General features: G+C 53.0%; 2 protein-coding genes across 6 annotated transcripts; one reads left to right on the forward strand and one right to left on the reverse strand.

Annotated features, from left to right (window-relative positions):
* Window positions 1-80: 80 nt before the first annotated feature.
* Window positions 81-7,186, forward strand: BUD31 (BUD31 homolog). 5 transcript variants are annotated; one of them, XM_044234194.1, is made up of 6 exons: window positions 81-188; window positions 1,219-1,346; window positions 1,765-1,885; window positions 4,978-5,100; window positions 5,320-5,486; window positions 6,942-7,186. In XM_044234194.1, the coding sequence occupies exons 3-6, from the start codon at window positions 1,792-1,794 to the stop codon at window positions 6,990-6,992; spliced, it is 435 nt and encodes a 144-aa protein (XP_044090129.1). In that variant the 5' UTR covers window positions 81-188; window positions 1,219-1,346; window positions 1,765-1,791; the 3' UTR covers window positions 6,993-7,186. The 5 variants fall into 5 exon arrangements, with proteins under 5 accessions (XP_044090129.1, XP_044090131.1, XP_044090128.1 ...); XM_044234196.1 differs by having other exon boundaries at window positions 1,787-1,885; XM_044234193.1 differs by having other exon boundaries at window positions 1,219-1,341.
* Window positions 6,434-23,821, reverse strand: PTCD1 (pentatricopeptide repeat domain 1). Its single transcript, XM_044234186.1, has 9 exons — window positions 23,762-23,821; window positions 20,067-20,550; window positions 18,655-18,795; window positions 16,792-17,010; window positions 14,536-14,637; window positions 11,935-12,642; window positions 10,696-10,812; window positions 9,867-10,049; window positions 6,434-7,811 (listed from the first exon to the last, which is right to left on the reverse strand). The coding sequence occupies exons 2-9, from the start codon at window positions 20,526-20,528 to the stop codon at window positions 7,629-7,631; spliced, it is 2,115 nt and encodes a 704-aa protein (XP_044090121.1). The 5' UTR covers window positions 20,529-20,550; window positions 23,762-23,821; the 3' UTR covers window positions 6,434-7,628.
* Window positions 23,822-23,893: the final 72 nt, after the last annotated feature.

Below are 23,893 nucleotides of genomic sequence, written 5' to 3' on the forward strand. Positions count from 1 at the left end.
GCGGGATACAAAGGCAAAAGGGAACAGCGGCTGTAAAATTCTATACAGGCAAAACCGCGGACACCTAAGATGACGCAATCTCCGCGCGAGGTCGGGAGGGGCTCCTCGAGGACCTCACCCTGGAGACATCACCTGGGAAGCGGAAGCCGTCTGTAGAGAGGTGGAGGGTGATAGTGACGGTGTTTCGGGTGAGCATTTTTCTCTGTTCTCCAGTACCTTGGTAACGGTTAGGGCCAGGAATTGGAGGTCTGCACTGGCCCAGCAGCGATCAGAGCGGCTGGCCGGCGGTGGGTTCGGGCCTCTGGAGCGGAAGGTCAGAGTGAGTTCCCGAGAGGGGGTGGCGCCTCGTTCGTTCTGCCCAGAGAATGGGAGATTTGGGGTTCTCTTCTGGGTTCCCGCTTCTCCTGCTCTTTTCTCTGCTGAGAACGCCTTCTGTCTAAATACTGCTTGTTCTTGTAAGCCCGGTTCAGATGCCGTCGTCCCTAGGAGACTTCTCCTACAATCCCCACTGTCAACGTTTTCCCTCCTTCGCTCCGAAAACCTTTCTGCTCGTTTATTCTCCCGAGCGCTACCACCTCTTACACCACCCGACACCTCTTAATCCGGTTGCTTCCTTCCTGTTACCTCCCCTGGGTAACACATGGACCAGGGCTCACGGGTCCTGGGTCGTAGCAAAGTGCTCATCCCGTATCTTTGTCTTCCCTGCCAGTGCGCGCTGGGGCAGGGTCCAGATTCTGGGCATCTCTAGCTTCAGCATAGGGGAGACCTGTGCAAAGACCACTGATTAGCGAGTCTGGAGCCTCCCCATCAGAATCATACTCTGCCAGTTCTCAGCTTTTGCGACCCTGGCTTTACCTCTAGAAGTTTCATCCCTCACCTGTAAGGTTGCTAATGGAGAATTCATGAAAGGAACCAGGGGATGTTTGTATGCCTGCGGGGAGGACTTTGTAAACTGTCCAGCACCCCACGGAAGGGAGGGACTGTTTGTTTGGGAGAGAGAAGTCTGCTGTGCTTCAAAATAGGAGATAATTAACCTGTATCCTCTTGGCCAGCTAGGGAATGCTATGTGGTTTGAAAAATGTTTGTATATTTGTGCTGGCCTATTGAAAGGGCTTTATCTGCCTTGCCTTTATGAAGGGTTTTGTTTGTTTGTCTGTTTGGGGGGGGGGTGTTTCAAAGACTCTGCAATCCAGCTAATTCACTCCTCTCATTTTATAGACAAGACCTGAAAGGGAAGGGATCTCCCCAGAGTCACAGAGTAATTGGTAGAGTTGGTCAAGAACCTAAGCCTGTAACTGAAGAGACCAGAGGTCTTTCTGTTAGACTTCTTGGGAAGAGACGGTAAGGTACTTTCGCTTTATACCATCTTTTTCTTTTTTAAACCCCCGGTCTCTCGGCTCTCCCAGCCATAGGACTTCTCACACTGTATTATAACTACTTTCTTACTTTCTGTTTCCTTGCTAGAATGTCATCTTTCCAATGACAGAAATTGTGCCTTGTTGTTTGTTCTTTATTCCCAAGGCTAGGCTAGGCTCATAGATTATATTAAAGGTAATGGGAAAAATCTAAACACATTTAATGCAGGCATGTTCCATGTAATTATAATGAAATCTTCACAATGGACCTCTATGTAACTTCTAGTATTCCCATTTTACAGATGAGAAAACAGATTTAGGGAAGGGAATGCGCACCAAAAGGGTAGCTGGTGAAGGCCTTTGGGGATTTCAAGTTCAGAAACAAATCCATTTAATTTTCCTCCTCCAGTTCTTTGCAAATTATCTTGTAGAAAAAATGCCCAAAGTGAAAAGGAGTCGGAAAGCTCCCCCAGATGGTTGGGAGTTGATCGAACCAACGTTGGATGAATTAGATCAAAAGATGAGAGAAGGTAAGTGCGGAGTTTCTAACTGGGTGAACGGCGTCTAAGAGTCACAGGCTTTGATGTGTCCAAGGGCAGGCAGAAATGCGAGTATCATATTGGAACAGCCCTACTGTGGCCCCTAGACACTGATCTGTTTTGTTTGCTTATTAACTCAGGAATATTAGGAATTCTAGAAAATAAGATGGCATTAATGAAAAGGTCCTCAAAGACGTTTTAGGGCCAACTTTGATACAGAAATCTTCGAGAATAAAGATTGAGTAGTCTACCTCTAATTATTTACTGTTTTGGTTAGGTACATATTTAGAGTCTTACAGAATATGTTTACTTGGAAAATCCTGTCCTTTTTTATGTTCACATTTTCTGTAAGAGTTTTATCCAGATTTTTCTTGTGTCTCTCTGACACAGGTTTCATCACTTTGTTTTTGCATTATCTACTGGTTTTCCAGAATGTGTAACCTTCAGCTCCCTCAAAATGCTGTATGATCCTGAACTTAATGAATCAGTATAGTATGTTTTTAGAAATCTTATCTGAAGCCATGAGCATCTGTTGGCCTTTATGATCACAGTGTGACCACTTACTCAATTGCTTTTCAAAAAAAAAAAAATTGTTGTTTTTTTTTTAAGATTTTTATTTATTTGTCAGAGAGATAGAGCACAAGCAGGTGGAGTGGCAGACAGAGGGAGAAGCAGGCTCCCTATCGAACAAGGAGCCCAGCACAGGACTAGATCCCAGGACCTTGGGATTGTGACCTGAGCTGAAGGCAGACGCCCAGCCAACAGAGCCACCCAGGCACCCCTAATAATTTTTTTAAGAGACAGTGAGTGCGGGGCGTAGGGGCTCAGAGGGAGAGAGAATCTTAAGCAAGTTCCACATCCAGCGCAGAGTCCGATCGATGGCTCGATCTTCCAACCCTGAGATCATGACCTGAGCTGAAACCAAGAGTCAGACACTCAACTGACTGAGCCACCCAGGCACCCCTAAATGGTTGCTTTTGTAAGAATTTTGAACTAATTAAAGATCAAGCATAAACACTTGCATAATGAACATCTAGCTAGATTTTTTTTTTTAAGATTTTATTTATTAATTTGACAGAAAGATCACAAGTAGGCAGAGAGGCAGGCAGAGAGAGAGGGAAGCAGGCTCCCTGCTGAGCAGAGCCCAATGTGGGCCTTGATCCCAGGACTCTGGGATCATGACTCAAGCCTAAGGCGGAGGCTTAACCCTCTGAGCCACCCAGGCGGCCAACATTTAGCTAGATTAATTTTTAAAAAGAACAATTTAAAAGAATTGTTGCTGAGGTTTTGAAGTTAATGGGCCATTTCTTTTGAAGTTTTTGGCATTAGCCAAGTGGCAAAAATCTAAATCTAGTCTATGCCAGGACACGTGTACCTCTAAGGTTTTCCACTTTGCGTTCCACTTTGTGTGCAGACCTGTATAAAACAACATCCAAAATGTTCACTTGGTCTTGTGAAAATGGGTCCAAAATGGGAGTGCTGCTCTGATTTAAAGATTGAGAAATGACAAAAGCACGGGGAGGGAGGCTCTGTTTCCAGTTGCCCTATAAGCATGTTTCCCCCTACCTTTTGAATCGAGATCTAGCTGACATAAAACACTGTATGTTTTAGCTGTATGCCACTTGATATGTCTGTATTATGAAAAGATTAACAATAATTTAAGATTCATTATCTTACAGTTGTAATTTAAGATTCATTATCTTACAGTTGTTTTTTTTTTCTTGTGAGAGCTTTTAAGGCTTACTTTCTTAGCAGCTTACAAATATACCATACAGTACTGTAAATTGTTGTCACCATTTCCCAGAACTTATAACTGGAAGCTTGCTCACGTGACCCCCTTCCCCCATTTCGCCCAGCACCCCCTTTGTTTCTTACGGTCTCTGATCAGATGCCCCATTGTGCCTTCTTTGAGCACCTGTATAAAATGTCAGCCCCCACGTCCCCTTCTGCATGGTCTTTTTTGTGGCCTTTACCACTTACTCCTGGGGGCCAGTCTGCCTCCCTGTCCTGGAACACCGCCCCAGAGCTGCTCTGCCTGCCCCACTGCTGTGCCTTCAGCCCACATAGGCTGCACTTGCTCAGTCCGCAACACCTGCCTTTTGCCTGGATCACAGAATCTGTGGAGCTGAACTCCACACCCCAAGTAATAGTGTGGCTCCAAAGTTGGAGGAATGGAGGTACAGTCTTCTTGACTACTCCTTCCCTTTCTCCCCTGCTGTAAAAACTGAGTGGAGGTAGTGGAGATAGCAGGCAGAGATCAACTTGTAGCTGCTAACGGAAAGACTTGCACTTCAAACAGTCCTGTTCAAATCACGTGGCTTACTTTATCTTTTTTCAAGTCACAGCTCTATTGAGATGGAAGTCCTTTTCTGTAAAATGTGCCCTTACGGTGTTGGGGGGTGTTCAGTGTTTTTGGAGTCGGGCAACCCTTACCTCCTGAAGAAACCCTGCACCCTTTGGTAGTCAGCCCCTTCCCACATCCCCCCAGCTCCCCCAGACTGAGACAACTACTCATCCACGTTCTGTCCCCATAGACCGTCGTCTAGTAGGTGGGCTTTGGGGACTAGTTTCTTTCACTAGGCATCACATTCTCAAGGTTCATCCGTGTTGTAGTGGGACATTTCTTTTTCTGGCTGGATGACACTCCGTTTTGGTGGTGGGGGTTGTTTATCCATTCTATCAGCTGATGGACACCGGGACTGTTTCTGCTTTCAGGCTGTTGTGAATACTGCTGTTTGCACGTTCATAGGAGAGTTTTTGTGGGCACGTGTGTTTTCAGTTCTCTGGGCTGTATACCCAGGAGGAGATCCGCTAGGGCATATGGCAACATTAACTTCCTGAGCTAGAGCCAGACTGTACCCCAGAGAGGCTGTACCATGTTACATTTCCACCAGCAGCCTATAGTCCAATTTCCGTGCATCCTCAACCCTTGTGACTGTCTTTTTGATGATAGCCAAGCTAGAGGATATGAAGTAGGATTGATATTTTATCCCTAATTACAAGAAAACAAAAACAAAAACAACCTGTATCCTGTGCAGTGACCACTGCCTGCCACAAGAAAACACACACCTTTTTCTCCGCAGCTGAAACAGAACCTCACGAGGGAAAGAGGAAAGTGGAATCTCTGTGGCCTATCTTCAGGATCCATCACCAAAAAACGCGGTATATTTTTGACCTCTTTTACAAGAGGAAAGCCATAAGCAGAGGTAATGAACTCAATTCTCTCGGCTCACCAGCTTGAGTAGCTTTCACATTTACTTAATGGTTTCCGTTCTTGCAACCTCAGCAATTGTCAGTTTTCTTATTGGTAAAAAATGTGGGGAGGGGTCAGCGTTGGCTAAACAGTCTTTTTAGTGAAGAATAGTGATGGGCTTGGGCAGCTTTGTGATCCCAGGGTCTGACGCCCTTTCCCTTCTTATTGACAGAACTCTACGAATATTGCATTAAAGAAGGCTATGCAGATAAAAATCTGATAGCAAAATGGAAGAAGCAGGGCTATGAGAACTTATGCTGCCTGCGCTGCATTCAGACCCGGGACACCAATTTTGGAACAAACTGCATTTGCCGGGTCCCCAAAAGCAAGCTGGAAGTGGTAACGTCTCTACCCCGTAATGGCTGATGCTCGCATTTGAGGTCACTTTTTCAGTCCCGAAGTCTGCCCTAGTTGGTGGCAGGGGACTGAACACGATTTTGCTGGCTGTCCTGCTGGCCATGCCCCGGGGCGTGAGACCCTCTCCTGTGTGGTCCGTGCCAGGCAGTGTGGCAGCTGCCACGTGTTAGGTCTGGGGGCCAACTCCATTACACCCTTGGGCAAGTTACTGGATTCCGTCCTCACACAGGAATTGGGGGTGAGGACACCTGCCCCCAAAGTGGTGGGGAGGGCCGAGTCGGGGGAGCTCAGGCCGGTCAGCAGGCACTCCTGCCCTTCCCCTCGCATGTTCTCCCCAGGCACGCTTTTCTCCAGGCCTTCTCCTCAGAGGTATTACATCATACTTCTTCTGTCAGAACTTTGTTCTAAAACTTGACTGGGCAGCTCAGGAACGGTGCTGCGTATGCAGCCGCTGAGCTGACAGCGTCCGCCTGTCTGAAGTGGAAGTGCGGGGGAAGGGAGGCGGTTCCTAGGACATTGGCTGTGGTGGCCTTTGAGGGCAGCCCCTTGGCCCATGGTGGGCCAAGCCGGGCGGTCAGGCCGGGCTGCCCACCTCCCCGGTGGCCACCTTTCACACAGGTGCCTTATCACCAGTCCCTTGCAGACCAGTTCTAGTTTGTAGAGCTCTGGGCCAAGGGCTTTACCTCAGCAGGCAGCTCTGTCTCCCAGAATCGTCTGTGAAGTCAGGGAGGAGTGGACATCAAATGAGGGCCCAAGGACGTCAGATTATCCCCTGAAGAATCTGGGTGCTGGTTTTCAGGTGGAGGCAGGGAGAGGTGGTAGAGTGGTGGAAGCCACCACGCCCCCCTCACCCCGGGATTCTACAGTGGCATTTGATCAGGGGTGTAGCCCCAGCCCTGCGGCCAGAGCAGAGCCCGCTTTTGTCACCATCCGATCTTGTGCATTTAGTTACGGGTCTTACTCCTCCAAAAAAACAGAACAAAGGAAAATACACAGAAACCACTGCTCTAGGCCCTTCTGTTGGGCAGGCCCTCAGCCGGACATCCGGGCACACCCGGCCCAGTGGGCAAGACTCTTCTGCCATTCAGATTCCAGTGCACATCCTCTGCCCCTGTGCCTCTACTAGAACATTCCCCAGCCCAGAGGCCCTGAGCCCCGTGAGCAGTAGCGGACCCACTTCCCGCTCACTGCAGGGTAGCTCATGCTCACTTCACGGAATAAGAGTCAGTCACAGACTTTTCTCCCTTCTGGGGGCCTGTACGTACAGTGACTGCATAAATTAAGTGCACAGAGGTGTAGCTTCAGTGTTGGCATCTGTCACAGAAGGCTTTGTGAGGCGTGTCCTGCAGACAGTGAAGTCTGGTGGCCACCTTGTTGGGGGTGGAGGTGGGGGGTGGCCCGTGGCGGGAGTGTAGCGTCTCCGCTGTCCTGTTTCAGGGCCGGATCATCGAGTGCACGCACTGCGGCTGCCGGGGCTGCTCCGGCTGAGGCCCTCAGGCCCTGACCCCTCTTCGCCCTGGACTTCGGACGTCGCGGGTTTCTGCCTGGCGCGCCACCCCCTTTCCCGGGAGCAGCTCATCTCGCAGAGCAGTGCTCCTGGTCTGAGTTGGAGCTCGGCCTCTACGTGCAAAGGCTTTGGTGTTTCTCAGCTGTGATTTGTAGAAATAAAATTTTTAAACCTTCTGGGTCCAGCATTTATTCTTTCCCAGAGCCAGCAGTCTGTGGGCCCCAGTGCACGAGCGCCAGGCCCTAGAAACTGGTCCCCTCGGGCCTCCATCCTGACTCTACCTTGTAGATGCTGTGTGACTGTGAGCAAGTTCACTTTCCTCATCACTGTGGTGACGGCCACCTCCCAGACGAGGATGACGGGAGACGGTCTGTTACGGATGCCAGGCCGCTCTCGGACCTGCCATGGACTCGTCAGGCACCCTGGGCCCAGCGTGTGTCCTCATACCAATGCCTGCAAAACGCTGCCGCGCTCACTCCGCACTAGACCCTTCCTCAGGCTTGAGGCCACACGAGGACATGCACAGGCCTGATGCGGAGAGGCTCCTGGGGCTCCCGCGGGGCTCTGTAAACAACACGCCCTTCGTCCCAGCTCGGATGGAGGCCCAGCGCCTCCCATCACCTGCCTCCGAGGCCTCCGTCCACATCGGCTTCTGTGATGCAGTCTTGGTCCCCCTGGTGCTTGGTCCGGAACTTCTGCCACGGGTGGGGGGTTTCCTCTGCTGGCATCACTTTCAGCCACTGCTTATAATAAGCTCGGAAGCCATCAATCTTCTCCAAGTAGGTGTTTTTCCCTTTGTACTATAAATGGAAAAGCATGGGGTTCAGAGGAGCCTGTAGTCACTGCATATGACCTACGGCTCATCCCAACCCATGGCAGCTGGCTCAGGCCTCAGGGAAGCTGTTCTCATTTCTAGGTGGTTAAGGGGGAGGGCAGGAAAACTACGGATACTCAAGTCACCTACTGTCGAGAAACAGCTGCTGTGGGGCAGACCACATTCCCATCCACTAACCGTCCCTCGACGTCGGTGCTGCTGCGCTACACCCTGACCCCCCAAGCTAGAATCACTGGGTGCTATCACTGCCTCCACAGCCTGAGCGCCTCCCCCGTGTCCTCTCGGCTCTGCTGCAGTGCTCTCGAGAGGGGGGAAGAAATGGAGGGAACGAGAGGCTCAGCAGATGCTAAAAGAAAGCTGGTAAAGATGGGCGCCTGGGTGGCTCAGTGGGTTGAAGCCTCTGCCTTCGGCTGGGTTCATGATCCCAGGGGCCTGGGATCGAGCCCCACATTGGGCTCTCTGCTCAGTGGGGAGCCTGCTTCCTCCTCTCTCTCTCTGCCTGCCTCTCTACCTACTTGTGATCTCTGTCAAATAAATAAAAACAATCTTTTAAAAAAAAAAAAAAAAAGCAAGCTGGTAAAGAAATGCGTAGAAAAAAAAAAGCAGCCAAAAATACATTGAAGATAAAAACTTAGCACACATGGACAAACAGATGGATTCAAAAGATTTAAGAATTCCAGAAGTTGTATGTACCTAATCCAGCCTGAAAGTACATAAAAACTCAACAGGGACAGACAGAAATAAGTCCCTGTCCTAAGGGAACAGGAGTGTGATCTAAATCCAGTAAGTTTTATAAAAAAAAATAAATTAAAAAAATTAAAAAAAAAAAAAGGGACGCCTGGGTGGCTCAGTTGGTTAAGCAGCTGCCTTCGGCTCGGGTCATGATCCCAGCGTCCTGGGATCGAGTCCCACATCGGGCTCCTTGCTCAGCAGGGAGCGTGCTTCTCCCTCTGCCTCTGCCTGCCATTCTGTCTGCCTGTGCTCTCTCCCTCTCTCTCTCTGATAAATAAATAAAATTAAAAAAATAATAAAATAAATCCAGTAAGCTTTAGGCCTGCGGTAGGCTGGTGTCATGAGAATCCAGAACACATGAAGACCCCTGAAGAACCAGTAAGGCAAGACTAACCGCTAGCTGCTCAGATGCCCAGTTATGCCCTCTGCCTGGCGTACGCTCTGCTGTTGTCTCCCAGGTTCTGACTGAGCCCTCAAAATGGCCCTCATGCGTTGCACCTGCACAGTTGTCCCTGACGCCATACCTGGTGTGTCCCTGAGCCTCTCCCTCCCCCGCACTGGGATGGTGTTCCTCCAGGCACAGCTGCCCTGGAGGCACTCAGCATGGGGGACTCCCATGGGCCCTGCATCCGAACCCCCCCCAGCCTGCGATCCTCAGCACAACAGGGAGAGAAGTGGCCGTTAAAAAGCAGACTCTATCACGGCCTGGCTGCCATCCCCATTCACTGGACGAACAATGGTCTATATGGGGCACCAGGCAATGGGCAGGTACCGGGGAGCCAGGTGAGCAAGGCGGTCAGTCTCCAGCTCCAGGGGCTTATGGGTTTTGTGAAGGTGACAGTCACCTGTGCAGGTGTAATTACTGGCTGTGAGACACAGCGAAAAGGAACAGCGCTGGATGTGAGGGGCAGGAGGGAGCAGCAGGGCATCCCTGAGAACGAGCCATCCAAGCTGAGACCAACAGGGTGAGGTGCCAGTTTCAGGAAGCGGGCAGCCTACTCAAGGCAGAGGGAATACAAAAACCCCGAGGCAGAAGAGGCTGTGTCGTACAGAAATGACGGAAGGCCAGTGGGACTGACAGTGAATCCAGAAACAGTGACCAGAGATGGAGTGGGTCACAGGGACTCATGGGCTGTGGTTTAAGGAATTTGGGATTTCTCCTAAGGGAAGCCATTGACAGCTTAAAGCAAGGGAGTTCCAGCTCCGGGAGGCCAGCTCCGGGGGGGTGGGCAGGGGGAAACAGGGCAGTTAAAGAGAGGACAGGCGAGTGAGAGGTTGGCACACACACCCGATCAAAGGAGGGCGGGTACTGGGCGGCAAACTCCAGCTGGCGGATGACCACCTCATTCACAGGGACCCTGTTCTGCCTCATGTCCTTCAAGATGTCAATGAGATAGGTGTAGTCCAGTTTCTTGAGGGCCGCGTTGATGAGGGTGCTGTAGATGTGCGTGTTGGGGGTCATCTGGGATTTCTGCAACAGCACAGACATACGATCAGCGGGGTGACGGCAGCCACTGAGACAAAGCAGCCCTCTGGGTGCATCAGGCCATTCAGGCCTGCTCTGCAGACCAGCCACCAGGCCAAGAGGACACCCCACTCCAAAAGAAAAGCACACGTGACCTGCATTGTAGGTCCATGCCCCCCAGCCCCAGGGACCCAATCTTCTCCGGCCTGAAGAACTTGCTCAGAGATCAGCAGACCGAGGCAGTAAAGCACATGCAGAAGACCACCTCCTCGGCTCTTGCCTGCGGGCTGACTGCAATCCCTGCTCCCAGAATGCTGTAACACCCCTGCTCTAGTCATGCCTCCCACCCCTCCAGAGTCGGGGCCAAAACCTGTTCCTCCCCACCACCTCACCCCCCTGCAACCTCCTTCAAGACTCTAACACCCCGTTTTCAATGCCGGATCCTGAAGCAACACACCAGAGTCTACTTTCTCTCCAGTTGGGCCAGTGACCTTTCTACACTTGAAGCTAGAATGACCCCACACTCCCCGCCCCCATGCACACTGTTTGGGCTGTCGAGGTGCAGAGATCTGGGGGTTCAGCAGGGCCCAGTTTTCTCCTTGAGCGCCCCTAGTTAGCACCATGGGTCTCCCCCAGGCCTGGACCCACTCACCTTCATGTCTGCAAGCAGCTGCAGACCATCCCTTGGCCTGTGGCACCCGATGGCCAGGTTGCAGAAGGTCTGCACGTTGGGGACAATGCCCCTCTTTGCCAGGAGTGGCAGCAGTGCCTGTGGGGACAGAGACGGCATCCCTGGAAGCTGTGACCCACCAAGCCTGGCAGGAGTCTTCTCAGTTGAAGGCCGTGGCTGGCTGGAGACCTCGGGGGCACAGTTCTGCTCGGAAGCCTCACCACTCCCTCCGGGACCACACTGGATGAAGGTCTCAGCCTGGCTTGCAAGCACCCAGCTCCCCAGAATTTAGCCGCTCTGCGAGGACCCCCTGCCTTCCCAACCATCTCCACCACGCCAGCCCCCTGCCCCGAGGCCCTTCATATTCCCGCGTCTCTCTGCTTCCCTGCTGGCCGTCCATCCAGCACTCGGCCCTTCAACATCAACTGAGCACCCGTGGTCTCCCAGGTCCCTGGCCCCACAGTCCAGGAAGGAAGGCAACGCCAACAACAGAGTGGGACGTAGAGCTGAGCCTGTGGGGGCTTTGGGGTGAGGAAGAAGATGCCCTTGTGGCCTGGCTGGCTCAGGGAGGGGCTCTGTTGTGTTTGGCTAGTCTAGAGGAAGGCGTGCTGTCCACTGAGGCCCTGAAGGCAGAGGCGGTGTCTCTGTCACCTCTGATGCCCACAGGAGCCCAGCTCAGTGCTCTGACCAAAGAGCCATTACACAGACACATGGACAAAATCGCATGAGGGCGGTGGTGCCCCATCTGTGGAATGGGGGTAGCCTCGTACTGGCAGAGCCTTGTGGAGTGAGGAACGGGTGGGAAGCTCTTTGAACGGCATCTAACACAGCGGGCTGTATCAATGTGTTTGTGTGTGTGTGTGTGTGTTGGGGAGTGTGGCCGAAAGGTGGGGACACTCCTGAACCACTAGGCTCTTAGGCCACAGGTCCCATGGCGCCTGCATGCCTTGTGCTCCTCAGGCGGTGTGAGGATGTCTGGGCTCTGCCTACACTCATCTGTGAGTTCCTCGGTGAGGACAGGCAGCGCAGCCGGCCGCTTCGCCCCTCCACTCCCAGCTCTGCCCAAGAACAGGCCCAGAAGGGAGGCTTTAGCCAGTCAGCTCACCTACCGCAGGGAGGGGTGACGCCCCCTGCAGGGCAGCCAGGTCCTGCAGTCAGAAGGTCTGAGGAGGGAAGGAGGGGCCCAGCCTTGCACCTGGTGCCTACTTCCCAGCCCCTCACCTTTGCCCCCTCCAGATCACCAGACTTGCTCTTCTTCCTCATCAGGGTGTTGAAGAACGTCACGTCGGCTTCCACCTGGTACGTGTCCAGGACGGTCAGCAGTGACGACTCTGAGGGACTCCCAGGCGCCACCACCTCAGCCAGCAGCGTGAGGGTTTTGATGTTGGGTCGGAGCCCATGCTCTTCCATCTTGCCCAAGAAGCCCTCCAGGCCCCCCATCAAGGCCAGCCTGTCAGCTGGGGTGGTCACAGTCCCAAAGGAGACCACGGCTGGGGAGACTGGTCCCAAGGTCAGGAGGTTAGCCTCCAGCCTGCAGGGAGAAGGTTCTGGGGCCAAGGAAGTGAGGGCCATCTTGTGGTCAGGCTCTGTGTTCGTTTCCACCTCAGGCTGGGCCTTGCTGGGGGCTCTGGCTTCGTGAGGCTCTGGCAGGCTCTCAAGCACCTGAGAAGATTCCAGAAACAGCTGCCTCTCCAAGGCCTCCACATGCAGCCTGACTGACACGCCATCGCCCACCCGGGCCCGGGCTCTCCTCCTTGCCCGAAACCCACGTGCCAGGGGCTGGAGCATGACCATCTCCTCCCTGGGCCTCAGAAGCAGTGCTGAGGCCACCTCCGGGTCCCCCAAGCCACAGTCTCGAGCTGCCCCCAGGAGTAGGTTGTAGCCATGCTGGCTCGGCTGGAGCCCCAGACTCAGCATCTGCCTCCACACCTGCGGGAGAGAGACAAGCTTGGCTCCGACACTCTCCTCAGAATAGCCTTCAGCAGAGCAGACACAGGGAGTCAACCACTGCTCGGTAAGTGCAAGGGGCACCGGAAGTCGCTGGACAGCATCAAACCCAACGCCAGGCTCTAGAGAACTAAGAATCCTAAGGATCTGAGGACTCCCTGGGAGACCTCACGGGGGCGCTACTCCTTTCCTCTCTAGCTCACCCCAAACTGTTCTCCCACTTTCATCTCTCTGCCCTCTCCCAGGGCCCCTGTACTGGCAACAGACTCTCCCTGGGTCTCTGCCCACCTTCTCTGCACTTCTCTGGGGAGGGATGATCACAGATTCTAGGTTCTGGAAGAGTCTAGGCTGACTCAGGAACCGGATTCAGCAGCACTTCCTGGGCTCCTACTATGGGCTCTGCTTCATGCAGCCTCTGGGAAGGATGAGAGCACAGGGCAGGCACAGCGGAAGGGAGCGCAACAAGGAAGAGCGCCTCCCAGACTGGATGCCCGAGGAGCCCTGTCTCCTACTGAGATGAACTCATTTTCACCCCATAGCACGGTGCCTAGCACTGTATACGCTCCACAGAGGACTGCTCTGATCCCATCTTGGTCCCTCTGATACCCAGACCACGCCATTTCTAAGATGCCAGGAGATGTGACACAGGGGTCACTGTTGCCCTGGATTTTTTGTCTGTGGGCTCAAAGGGCAGCCACATTCAGGGGGACAAGACCTCACATCCGACTTTCTCTCCTCATCAGGGCTAAGTGTGCAGACAAGGCAGGGGCTGGTCAGGCCCACGTGGGTACAGCCTGCAAAAGGTCTGCTGAGCATCAGACAGAGTCTTAAGGAGGGCAAGGATCTCAGCAGGCACCTTCACGGGAAAACACGGGCAGAACTGAGGCTTAGCGGGGATTCGGGCTCTAGAAGTCAGACGGACCTCGGTTCAAATCCCAGCTCTCCTTAATAACTGCGGACCTTAGGCCAGCTACTTAACCTCTGTGAGCCTCACTTCCCTTGTCTGTGAAACACGGCGGACGCGGCCTAGCTTGAGCAGCTGAGTAAGTGCACGACACAAACCAGCTATCAGCATTATAGACTGTTTCTAACTAGAACAGCTCTAGAACAGAGATCTAGATCTTGGCTGATTTTCACTAGAAAGCTACTGCTTCCAGAAGACAGGCAAGCATCCGTCCAGGGCTGTCCCAGATCACTGGGGCTCAGCCTCCACGTGAGTCACCCACTTAGGGGTCTTGCTGAAATGCCAATCCGGACACAGCAGGACCACGGTGGGGCTGAGACCCTGCTTTTCTGACAAGCCCCTAGGTGAGGCTGATGCTGCTGATCTGTGGGACCCACTTTAAGACGGAGGGCCTTCCTACCTGTGGTACCATTGCTAATACCGCCACCCCACAGGACTGGGGGCGGGGGCGGTTCTCTCTGGGGATCTGAGGTGGAATCAGAGCTGTGTGTCTCAACTCTGATGCCCGGGAGAACCTCCCAGGACTACATGCAGACGCCTGGGTCCCACATGCAGAGATGGTGAGGGGCAGCCCATTGGGAGGAGGGCCCAACAACCACTCTGGGTAAGACGGTAAGCTTTGCTCATCTGAGCTAGCTGCCCAGAAGGCCCCTTGGCGAAGGCAAGAGCGTGGGCTGTGCCCTTACTTGGGCACCATGCCGCCTCCGAGGGCCTCCTCCTCCTGCCATCAGGAGAACGGTGGGCAGCAGTGTGCTTTGCAAAGGCCAAAATATTGCCAACGTAAATCCACTCAGCATGGGGCAGCCACAGGTGCCCAAATGCACATGTGATCATCATTTGTGCCCGACACGGGTGCACAGGGGAAGGGGGGCAGCAGGAGAGGCAGGAAGGCAGAGCTGGGAGGGACCGACCTGCAGGGCATATCGGAAACCTGTCTTCTTGTCCTGGATGCAGCCCATGAGCAGGTAACTGAAGGTCTCCTCTGTGACCGCATGTCCTTTCTGGACGATCTCCTGGAGGAGGGAGTGGAGGCTACCATGAGAACCTGTGGCCGAGCCCAGGGCCTGATGGGTCTGAATCAGGGCAGACAGTCCTGGGGCAGGCCCCAAGACATGTACCTGGGGCAGGCGAGACCTGAATCTGGCTCTAGAGTGGCTGGGAACCAGCTCCTGAGCAGACCCGTCCAACTCCGCCTGCGTTCCCTGCCCCTCTCCTTCCAGGCTGCTCTTCCTGGCTGATGCATCATCTCTGGGTAGCCCCTCTGCGAAGACCATGCCAGCAGCCACTTTTAGGCCCTGTGCCCAAGACACTGGGACCGCAAAGAGCTGGCTTCGAGTCCCAGCTTTGCCCACCTGTGAGTGTGGGCAAGGCAGGAAGCTCCCTGGTCCCAGCCCCATCTGTCACAGGCATGACCTACCTCAGAGGGTGTCCGGAACAGCCCCGCAACAGACTGTGGTGTCTGTCCACGGCATGTGCTTGAGGTACTCGTTACCCCTGGCCTCCCTCGGACCTATCAGGGCTGGCCATGGCCTTCTTGAAACGTTCTTCTGCCTCTCAGCCCCTCAGGGGCTCCTCCTTGAGCCTCTCTTCCTCTGTCTCGTGAGCGTGGCTGTTCCCACACTATCCCGCCACTGCCACTCTCCCGTCCCCACCTCTGTCGCCAACCCTGCCACCTTTGTTTTTTAAGATTTTGTTTATTTATTTGACACAGAGAGAGACGGAATACAAACAGGGGGAGTGGGAGAGGGAAAAGCAGGCGTCCTGCTGAGTGGGGAGCCCTACACAGGGCTAAGTCCCAGGACCCCGGGATCATGACCCGAGCTGAAGGCAGATGCTTAACTGACGGAGCCCCCCAGGCACCCTTCTCAGTGAGGTTTTAGGTCATGCTCTCTCCTCCTGGACAATCACAGCTGTCTCTTAACTGGTCCCCCTCCCCCACCAGCCAGAGTGACCTGCATAAAATATCAGTGGCATCTCTGGACAGGTCAGAGGCCTATCAACCACACTGCCCTCTCTGGAAGCTTCAACTGCCTGCCTCTCACACGGCACCCTTTGGAGGGATCCGTCTCTCTCAAGGAACTCTCCAGGCTGGAGACCCCATGATCCTGCCTCTCCTGCCAGCTCAAGGCAGCCAACCCAGGGTCTGGTCAAAGGCTGCTATGTACCATGTGGTGCCTGGACAGCTCATCAGGTCATCTCTCCTGCCGGGAGGAGGCGGGGAACCTCACTAGGTGAAGTGAGGAAATGCGTCAGTCAGCAGTGGAAAAAGCGAGACAGAACTTAAGAGCAGACAGCAAGTCTGCCCATGGGCCTGAGGGAAGACAAAGCTGCCAAGGGCGTGCCGAGGTTCTCCTGAGGTTTGGTCGTGGGGACCTAGAGCCTTCCTGTAAGTGTTACCTCATGTTTGTCTCCCTCCCTACCCTGAGAGGGCAGAACCACCAGCCCGCTCATGCTCCTCCCTGCTTAAACCCCCTCACTGTCTCCTCTGAAATTAAGAATAAAAAACCCTCCTTACAGGTGGACGATAAAAGAAGCCACAGGGGGCACATGGGTGGCTCATCTGGTCCTGATCTCAGCTCAGGTCTTGATCTCAGAGTTAAGAGTTCAACCCCTGACCAAGCTCCAAGTTCCAACATGGAGCACAATTTAAAAAAAAGAAAAAGAAAAGAGGGGTGCCCGGGTGGCTCAGTCGGTTAAGCGGTTGCCTTCAGCTCAGAGGATGATCCCAGGGTCCTGGGATCGAGCCCCACCATTGGGCTCCTGGCTCAGTGGAGAGCCTGCTTCTCCCTCTCCCTCTCCCTCTGCCCAGCCAGGCCCCTGTTCAGCACTCCCATGTCCCCCCTCCCCTGCTTCCCTCAAACCTGGCACCTCCTGGAAACCAAGGAGTTTTGTTCCCACTGCTCTCGCTGAGCAGGAGGCCTTGGCGCGCTATGAAGCCCCGCCCCTCACTGCGGCACCAAGGAATCCCACATAACAAGTCACAGCACACACAACCCACTGCCATCCTAGGGGCAGGGCCTCTTTATCTGTCAGACTGAGGCCTCTGAGCATTGCTGAACCTGAGCCCGACTCCCTATCAGCCCCTGAAACCTCCCGTGAGGGACACAGAGAGCCACAGCCTCACATCCGCCGCTGTGTGAGACCGGCCCCCCACGGGGTACCCTCACCTTGAACACATCAAGGCACATCCTAAGGTCTGCGCACATGGCAGCCATCTTCAGCAGCGCGTGGTACGTTTTCAAGTTGAGCTGGAAGTTTCGGGCCTGCAGCTGCTGCCGGAGCTTCAGGGCGCTCTGCAGAGCAGAGTCCTTCCAGGGGGACTCGGCGCAGACGTTGAACAGGGCTGTATAGGTGGCATCTGAGGGCTCCAGGTCCCGCTTTTTCATCTGCGGAGATGGGAAGACACCTGGAGGCGGCTCTGGCGTCAGCTGCACATACAGGTGACAGCCGAACGGAGGGAAAGCTAGAGAGGACCCTGCTCCTGCATTAAACAGGCCCACTAGCAGGGCCGGTGCAAAGGCGGGGCTGAGTGGTGTGTCGGAGCCTCCTTCTCCCAGACCCGGACTTGGCCTGAGGACCTCTGAAAATGGACACTGCATCCAGATGCACCAAGCAAAGAGTCATCCTCAACACGGCCACCAGCCCACTGCGGGCCCGAGAGGCTTTTAACAGGATCCTCCTGATGCTCCCAGGTCACCCCGACTCTGAAAACCCAAATGGTGGATCTGGTCTGGGAAAAGGCAGGAGGAGACCATCCAACCCCAGCTCCAGATTTTACTGAGGGGTCACGAGCCAAAGAGCTCCTTGTTGGGAAAATGCGGATGATGCCGACACCTTGAAAGGCTGTTGCAAGGGAGAGCTAGGAGAGTGGCCCCCAGACCAGCAGCGGCCAGGAGCATGTCACTGCAGCACATCTCAGGACACCCCGTGTCCCCCGGCCCTGCAGAGTCACAAACCACAGGGTGAGGCTTCCGCTCTGCTTCTCAAACCTTCTGGGTGACTGAGCAAGCTGGAGTCTGAAAGCTCCCGGTAAAGCCAAGTGCTAATACGGAGATCACCTAAGTGACAGGTATTTGAAAACTTTCTTTACTGACTTTGCAGCTTTGGTATAAATCTGAGATTGTTCCAAAATAAAAATTTTACTGAAGAAAAAAAAAAAGCAACAGATTATCAATAACTTAAGAGGGAATAACTTAAGAGGGAACTGTGCTTCTCTGAGGTGACAGGTAGCAAGTCACTTAAGGATCTTCCAAATGTGCAGAAACACTGCAACCGACCACACCTTGAACTGAGAACCACGGGAAACGCCCCCTGGCACCAGCGGCCCCTCACTTAGCACCTGAATGCTTTTCTGCTGGTCAAGGAAGGCCCCTGCTGTTCCCCACCACAGCGTTTTCAGGAGGTCTGTTAGAGGATACATCAGTTTATCATTTGTAACCACAATTCCTCCCCCTTGCTTCCAGCCAGAGACATCCAGCCTCAAGCAAATGCATTGCAAATGACAAGAAGTCTTGCTGGGATGAAGGAGGAACCCAGTTCCTGGCAGCAAGAGAGGACGGATCACTCCTACTAGAGCCTACTATCTTCTTAGACAAAGTTCTTTCCTAACTCACAGAGGAAATAGCTTCTTGGCTCTGAGAACCATAAGCACAAGAAGTGGGCAACTATAAAATGAAACCATCTTCCAAGAGGAATAAAAGCTCTTTTTCAGAGGACCAGCTTTGGAAGCCAAGTGCTCATGTGTGTCCAGTGTGGGGAGTAGGAGTGAGGGGATGTGAACACACCAAGGACAGCGGTGGAGAAGGAAGGGGGCCTGTGGGGCCTGCTGTGGTCAAGGAAGGTCATGTAATCATCCAAGATCACCTCCACTTTACAGAGGATGAAACAGAGACTGGGAGGTTAGTCTGGCTGCAGTAATGCACGCACGTGACATCCCACCATGCGAGTCAGCTCTCTCTGCCTCTGAAGCCCAGGCTCTCTGGAGCCTGGCCCTCCCCCTTCTGGCCCTGGCCGCCTCCCCGCCCGCTTACATCATTGTAGAGCCGGAAGGCCTTCTTCAGGTATCCAGCCCGCCCGCAGCCTCCGATCAGCACCGTGTAGTTGCACTCGAGGGGCTGGAGTCGCTCCTCCTTCAGCATCTGCCGCTCAAACAGGTCCAGGGCCTCGGCCAGCTGGGAGGAAGGGAACATGGGAGGCGGGCTCAGGGCAGCCTCTGAGAACCTCAGCAGAGGGAGCAAGACTGAGACTGAGGGACCCTCCTGGGCCTGCCCAGGAGCCACACAGCCGCCCTGGGCTTCTGCCACCAGCCTCTGGGTCCCTGTGCTCTGCAGTAAGGGAGCTTCGTGGTGGCCAGGAAGAAAAGCCCACTGAACTCCCACCACCTGTGAAGGCTCTTGGCCCCACTGCTATGGCTGCCTTCCCTCCAGCCAGATGATGAACTCCTTGAAAGCAGGGCCATCCATGTCTTTGCCTCTCTGTGGGCCTACCGTACAGCCAGGGCCTGGCTCTCAGTAAGTCCTGAGAAAATGTTCATTCTGCAAATCCTGGGATCTGTCCTGCCCTTGCTTCCTGGCTGACCCCATCCGTAGTGCCAGCCCTCTGGTTCTAAGCGGGAACGGGAGACCACATTCTGCAAAGGCTGGTGAGCACACTCAGGGCCACTGTGCTGCATGATCGCAGGGGGGCCAATTCATAGCAACAGACTCCTGCGGTGGCACAAGACAGCAGCCCCAAGGGACCAGGGTCCTGGGATCTCATCAGGCTCTCTGCTCAGTGGGAAGCGTGCTTCCCCCTCTCCCTCTGCCTCCCTCTCTGCCTATCTGCTGTCAAATAAATAAATAAAATCTTAAAAAAAAAAAAGGAAGAGTCCTGGAAGAGTAACATAATCTGCTTTAACAGCGTGGCTCTGTGCTTTGCACAGACTTGGGAGGAGGGGGTAAGGGCAGCAGGGAGCCCGGTGGCAACTATGATAGCTGAAGGGGTGAGGATAAGGCGAGGCCTGGGCTTCCAGGGGTAGCACTGTGAGAAGTGAGGCCTGGCAACATTTTGAAGCTCCCACTGGTGAGAGAAAGAGAAGAGTTAGGGACGGCCTGAAGGCTTCTGGCCTGAGTGGATGGAATGACGGGATCGCCATTTAGTGAGATGAAGACAGTGCAGGGAAAACAAGGCTGGAACGGAACTTTCAGGCCCGTATGGGTGAGTGTAAGGGAGCTGGTGAGGTAGCTAGAGATACAGACCAGGAAGGCTGGGCTGAAGGTACTAACTTGAAAACTGCAACAAGGAGTGGGGCCCCCAAATGTCAGGTGGCTAGTGGATCGCCCGGCGCAGCACCCGGGGTGAGTGAAGACAGAAGAGCCCTGAGCATGATCAGGAAGGTAATGCAGCCCCTCCGAAATACCGGGCTACCAGGGAAGTCGAACCAGGAATCCCAAGGTCCCCTCACCTTCCCTTCTCTGATCAGGCGTTTGCACTGGAAGAAGTACCAGTAAGGCGTGTTTCTGCGGCCCCGCCATATCTCTGGCTCCAGCTCCGTTTCCTCGTCTTCAGCACTCTGTTCCCTGAGCCGTAGGTTATACAACTGGGCTGTTGATTTTTGGAATATTTTCCTCGAGGAGTACTTGTTGGAGAGGGTCCCAAAGCTCTCTTCCTCTTCCTCCTGAGAGGCCACGGGGTCAGGCTGGCTCGGGTCAGAGCCTAGGCTGCTTGTGCTGTTCCCGTTCCCCTGGCCAAGGGGGAGCTGCGAGAGTGAGCTGCTGCAGGATCGAGTCAGCCCCGCAGCCCTCAGCCCTGCAGGCCCCCCCCTGCCTCCTGTGCAAGTGGCTCCGAGAGGGTTAAGGTGCTGAAAGGCAGACAGTCCTACGGGGCGGAGTCCAGAGAAGAGCCGGGCCAACCTCGCAAGGTCCATCTCTGGCTTTCTCCTCCAGGGCCTGGCACAGGTCAGAAACATAATGAAAACTACTGGGGTCTGTAGTCCCGAAAGGCAGAAAGAAGACAGAGAAGGGATCACAAGCCCAAGCGCTAAGGTTAGAATGCCTAGGTTTAGATTTTATTCTTGCCAAAGAACCATCCGTGAGTCCCTGGGCACTCCCCACTCTGGTCAGTCTCCTGCCCTGTGAACTGGGGTTACCTGGACCTAATACCCATACAGCTCTGTAGCAATGATCGAATGAGGCCTCCAATACACGGCGTGTGGCACAGTGTTAGCAAGTAAACCACTCAACAGACGAAAGCTAGTGGTATTCTCAAGCTATAATCTAGGAGACCAGGCACTGAAGTTAGAGCTGAGTTTGACTCCTGGCCAGAGCCGTGTGACTAGGCCCATTCCTCGACCTTCCCGTGCCTAGATTTCTTCAGCTACAGGATGAGGATGATCCCACCAACCTCACCACAAGGTTATAAAGATCAAATGAGATGTTTTTGGTACCTCTCATTTAACAGGTATTTTTAAAATTGTAGCTATTTTGGGTGCCTGGGTGGCTCAGTGGGTTAAGCCGCTGCCTTAGGCTCAGGTCATGATCTCAGGGTCTTGGGATCGAGTCCCGCATTGGGCTCTCTGCTCAGCAGGGAGCCTGCTTCCCTCTCTCTCTCAGCCTGCCTCTCCATCTACTTGTGATTTCTCTCTGTCAAATAAATACATAAAAAAAAAAAAATTGTAGCTATTTTAATATGTTATGAGAACAAAAAAAACAAAACACCATTCTGGGCCTCTGCACAGGGAAGTTAACTCCAGCGTGCCTTTTCTGCAAAATTTGTGGATAAAGAGTTGTGCTGTTAATACACTAACCACTGGCCACATGAAACTACTGAACACCTAAAATGTGTCTAGTCTAAATGAAGATATGCTTTTAGTATAAATCACACACCAGAGTTCAAAGATTTTATACCAAAAAAGAAGGTAAATTAAACAAAATAATGTTGGGGCACCTAAGTGGCCCAGTAGGTTAAGCCTCTGCCTTCGGCTCAGGTCACGACCTCAGGATCCTGGGATCAAGCCCCACATCCCCCTCTCCCTCAGTCTGCCTCTCTGCCTCCTTGTGATGTCTCTGTGTCAAATAAATAAATAAAATCTTTTAATAAACAAAACAAACAAAAAACAAAATAATCTTTCAACTTATCAAAATGATAATTTTGGGTATATCAGGCTAAAAAAATTTAATTTTGGTTTTCACAATTTGTAAGCTTTGTTTAATGCAGCTACTTGGAAATTTTAAATCATATATGTGTTTGCATTCTATTTCTACTCATCTGCATACTTGAAACTCTTTAATAAAAAAATATCAGGGGGCACCGGGTAATGGAGAGCTCAGGTTCTCCCTCTCCCTTCTGCTCTCCCTACTTGTGGTCTAGCTCTCTGTTGAGTAAATAAATAAAATCTTTAAAAAATAATAAAAATAAAAATAAATATCAGGGAATGCCTGGGTGGCTCAGTCATTTAAGCATCTGTCTTAGGCTCAGATCACGATACCGGGGTCCTGGGATCTGCTTCTCCCTCTCTCTCTGCTGCTTGCTCTCTCTCTCTCTGTGTCAAATAAGTTAATAAATCTTAAAAAAAAAAAAAAGAAAAAGAAAAAGAAAGAAAATGTAAAATTACATATGTGCTCATATTATATTTCTGTTAGAGTGGCAGGCCTCACCAGATGTGCAATGGTAAGGGCCCTCTGTACTAGTGTCAGTGGGGTGCTGGTCAACAGAGGCTGTCTAATACACTCCCCAGACCTGGGTTTACAGGCAGCCCAGTTCCACAAGCCTGCCAGTCTCACCTTTGCACTTGGCTGAACAGCTACAAGACCCTCAGCAAGTTACTCCCCTTCCTGAGCCTCAGTTATTAATCAATCTGCAATCACTTCAGAGGTCTAATTTTACATTTTCAAGTAGCCACATTAGATAAAGTGCTTCTTGTTGGTGGTTCGGCTGTTAGATAAAGTGCTTCTTTTTTTTTTTTTTTTTTTAAAGATTTTATTTATTTATTTGACAGAGAGAGATCACAAGTAGGCAGAGAGAGAGGAGGAAGCAGGCTCCCCGCTGAGCAGAGAGCCCGATGCGGGACTTGATCCCAGGACCCTGAGATCATGACCTGAGCTGAAGGCAGTGGCTTAACCCACTGAGCCACCCAGGTGCCCCTAAAGTGCTTCTTTTTTTAAAAAAAGATTTTATATTTTTTCGACAGACAGAGATCACAAGTAGGCAGAAAGGCAGGCAGAGAGAGGGAGGAACAGACTTCCTGCAGAGCAGAGATCCCAATGCCAGGCTTGATCCCAGGACTCTGGGATCATGACCTAAGCCCAAGACAGAGAGGCTTAACCCACTGAGCCACCCAGAGTACCCTAGATAAAGTGCTTCAGTGCGTTAAATGAAATGCATCGCATTGCAAGAAAAAACCCCAACGATATTGAAATAAGTGTCAAGACGTTAAAAAAAAAAAAAACCCAAACCTCCTATACAAATACACATGCTGCTTTTTTGACGCTTTAATACCAAGATCCTGCCATCCTGTCACAGCACTGTCTAATATAAACAATAGCTTGTGGTTGCTACAGCTACCATAATTTACACTCATCACCATTAGAAACCCGACTGAGGGACGCCTGGGTGGCTCATTGCGTTAAGCGTCTGCCTTCCACTCGGGGTATGAGTCCAGGGTCCTGCGATCGAGTCCCGCATCCGCTCCTTGCTCAGCGAGGAGCCTGCTTGTCCCTCTGCCTGCGGCTCTCCCTGCTTGTGCTCTCTCTAACAAATAAGTAAATAAAATCTTTAAAAAAAAAAAAAAATCACGACTTAGTTCAGAGCGCTGTTAACGCTACTCCGTCAGTCACGGAAGGAAATGCTCATTTCACACCGAGAAAACTAAAGGTGCAATTTTCTTTCTACCCAAGTTCCTCAACCTGCCCAAGCTAATAACCCCTGAATTAGAGACGCGCCGCCGCTGTCCCCTCTGGGGCACCCGCCCCTCCCTAGACGCTCCCCCGGGCGCTCTGGCCAGCCCGACCCCCTCCACACTGGCCTCTGGAGCCTTGGTTGTCTCACTAGACGTCCGACCCCAGCTGCGACACTCCCTGTCCGGACTCCCGCTCCCATGTCACCCCCAGTCCCGCTCCGCGTCACCGCGCCGCGTGGCCCCCAGACCAGCTCCACCCTCACCTCGCGGCGGACCAGGTTCTCCTTCCCAAGGACCTTCTGGTAGGCGCGTGCCTCAGCCGACTTCACGCAGGCGCACTCGGAGACGCGAACTCCCCGCCCCGAGCGCGCGGAGGCGGGTTACCCCGGGCCGCG

Source organism: Neovison vison, chromosome 14 (genome assembly GCF_020171115.1).
Source record: "Neovison vison isolate M4711 chromosome 14, ASM_NN_V1, whole genome shotgun sequence".
In the NCBI taxonomy this organism is placed as follows: Eukaryota; Metazoa; Chordata; class Mammalia; order Carnivora; family Mustelidae; genus Neogale; species Neogale vison.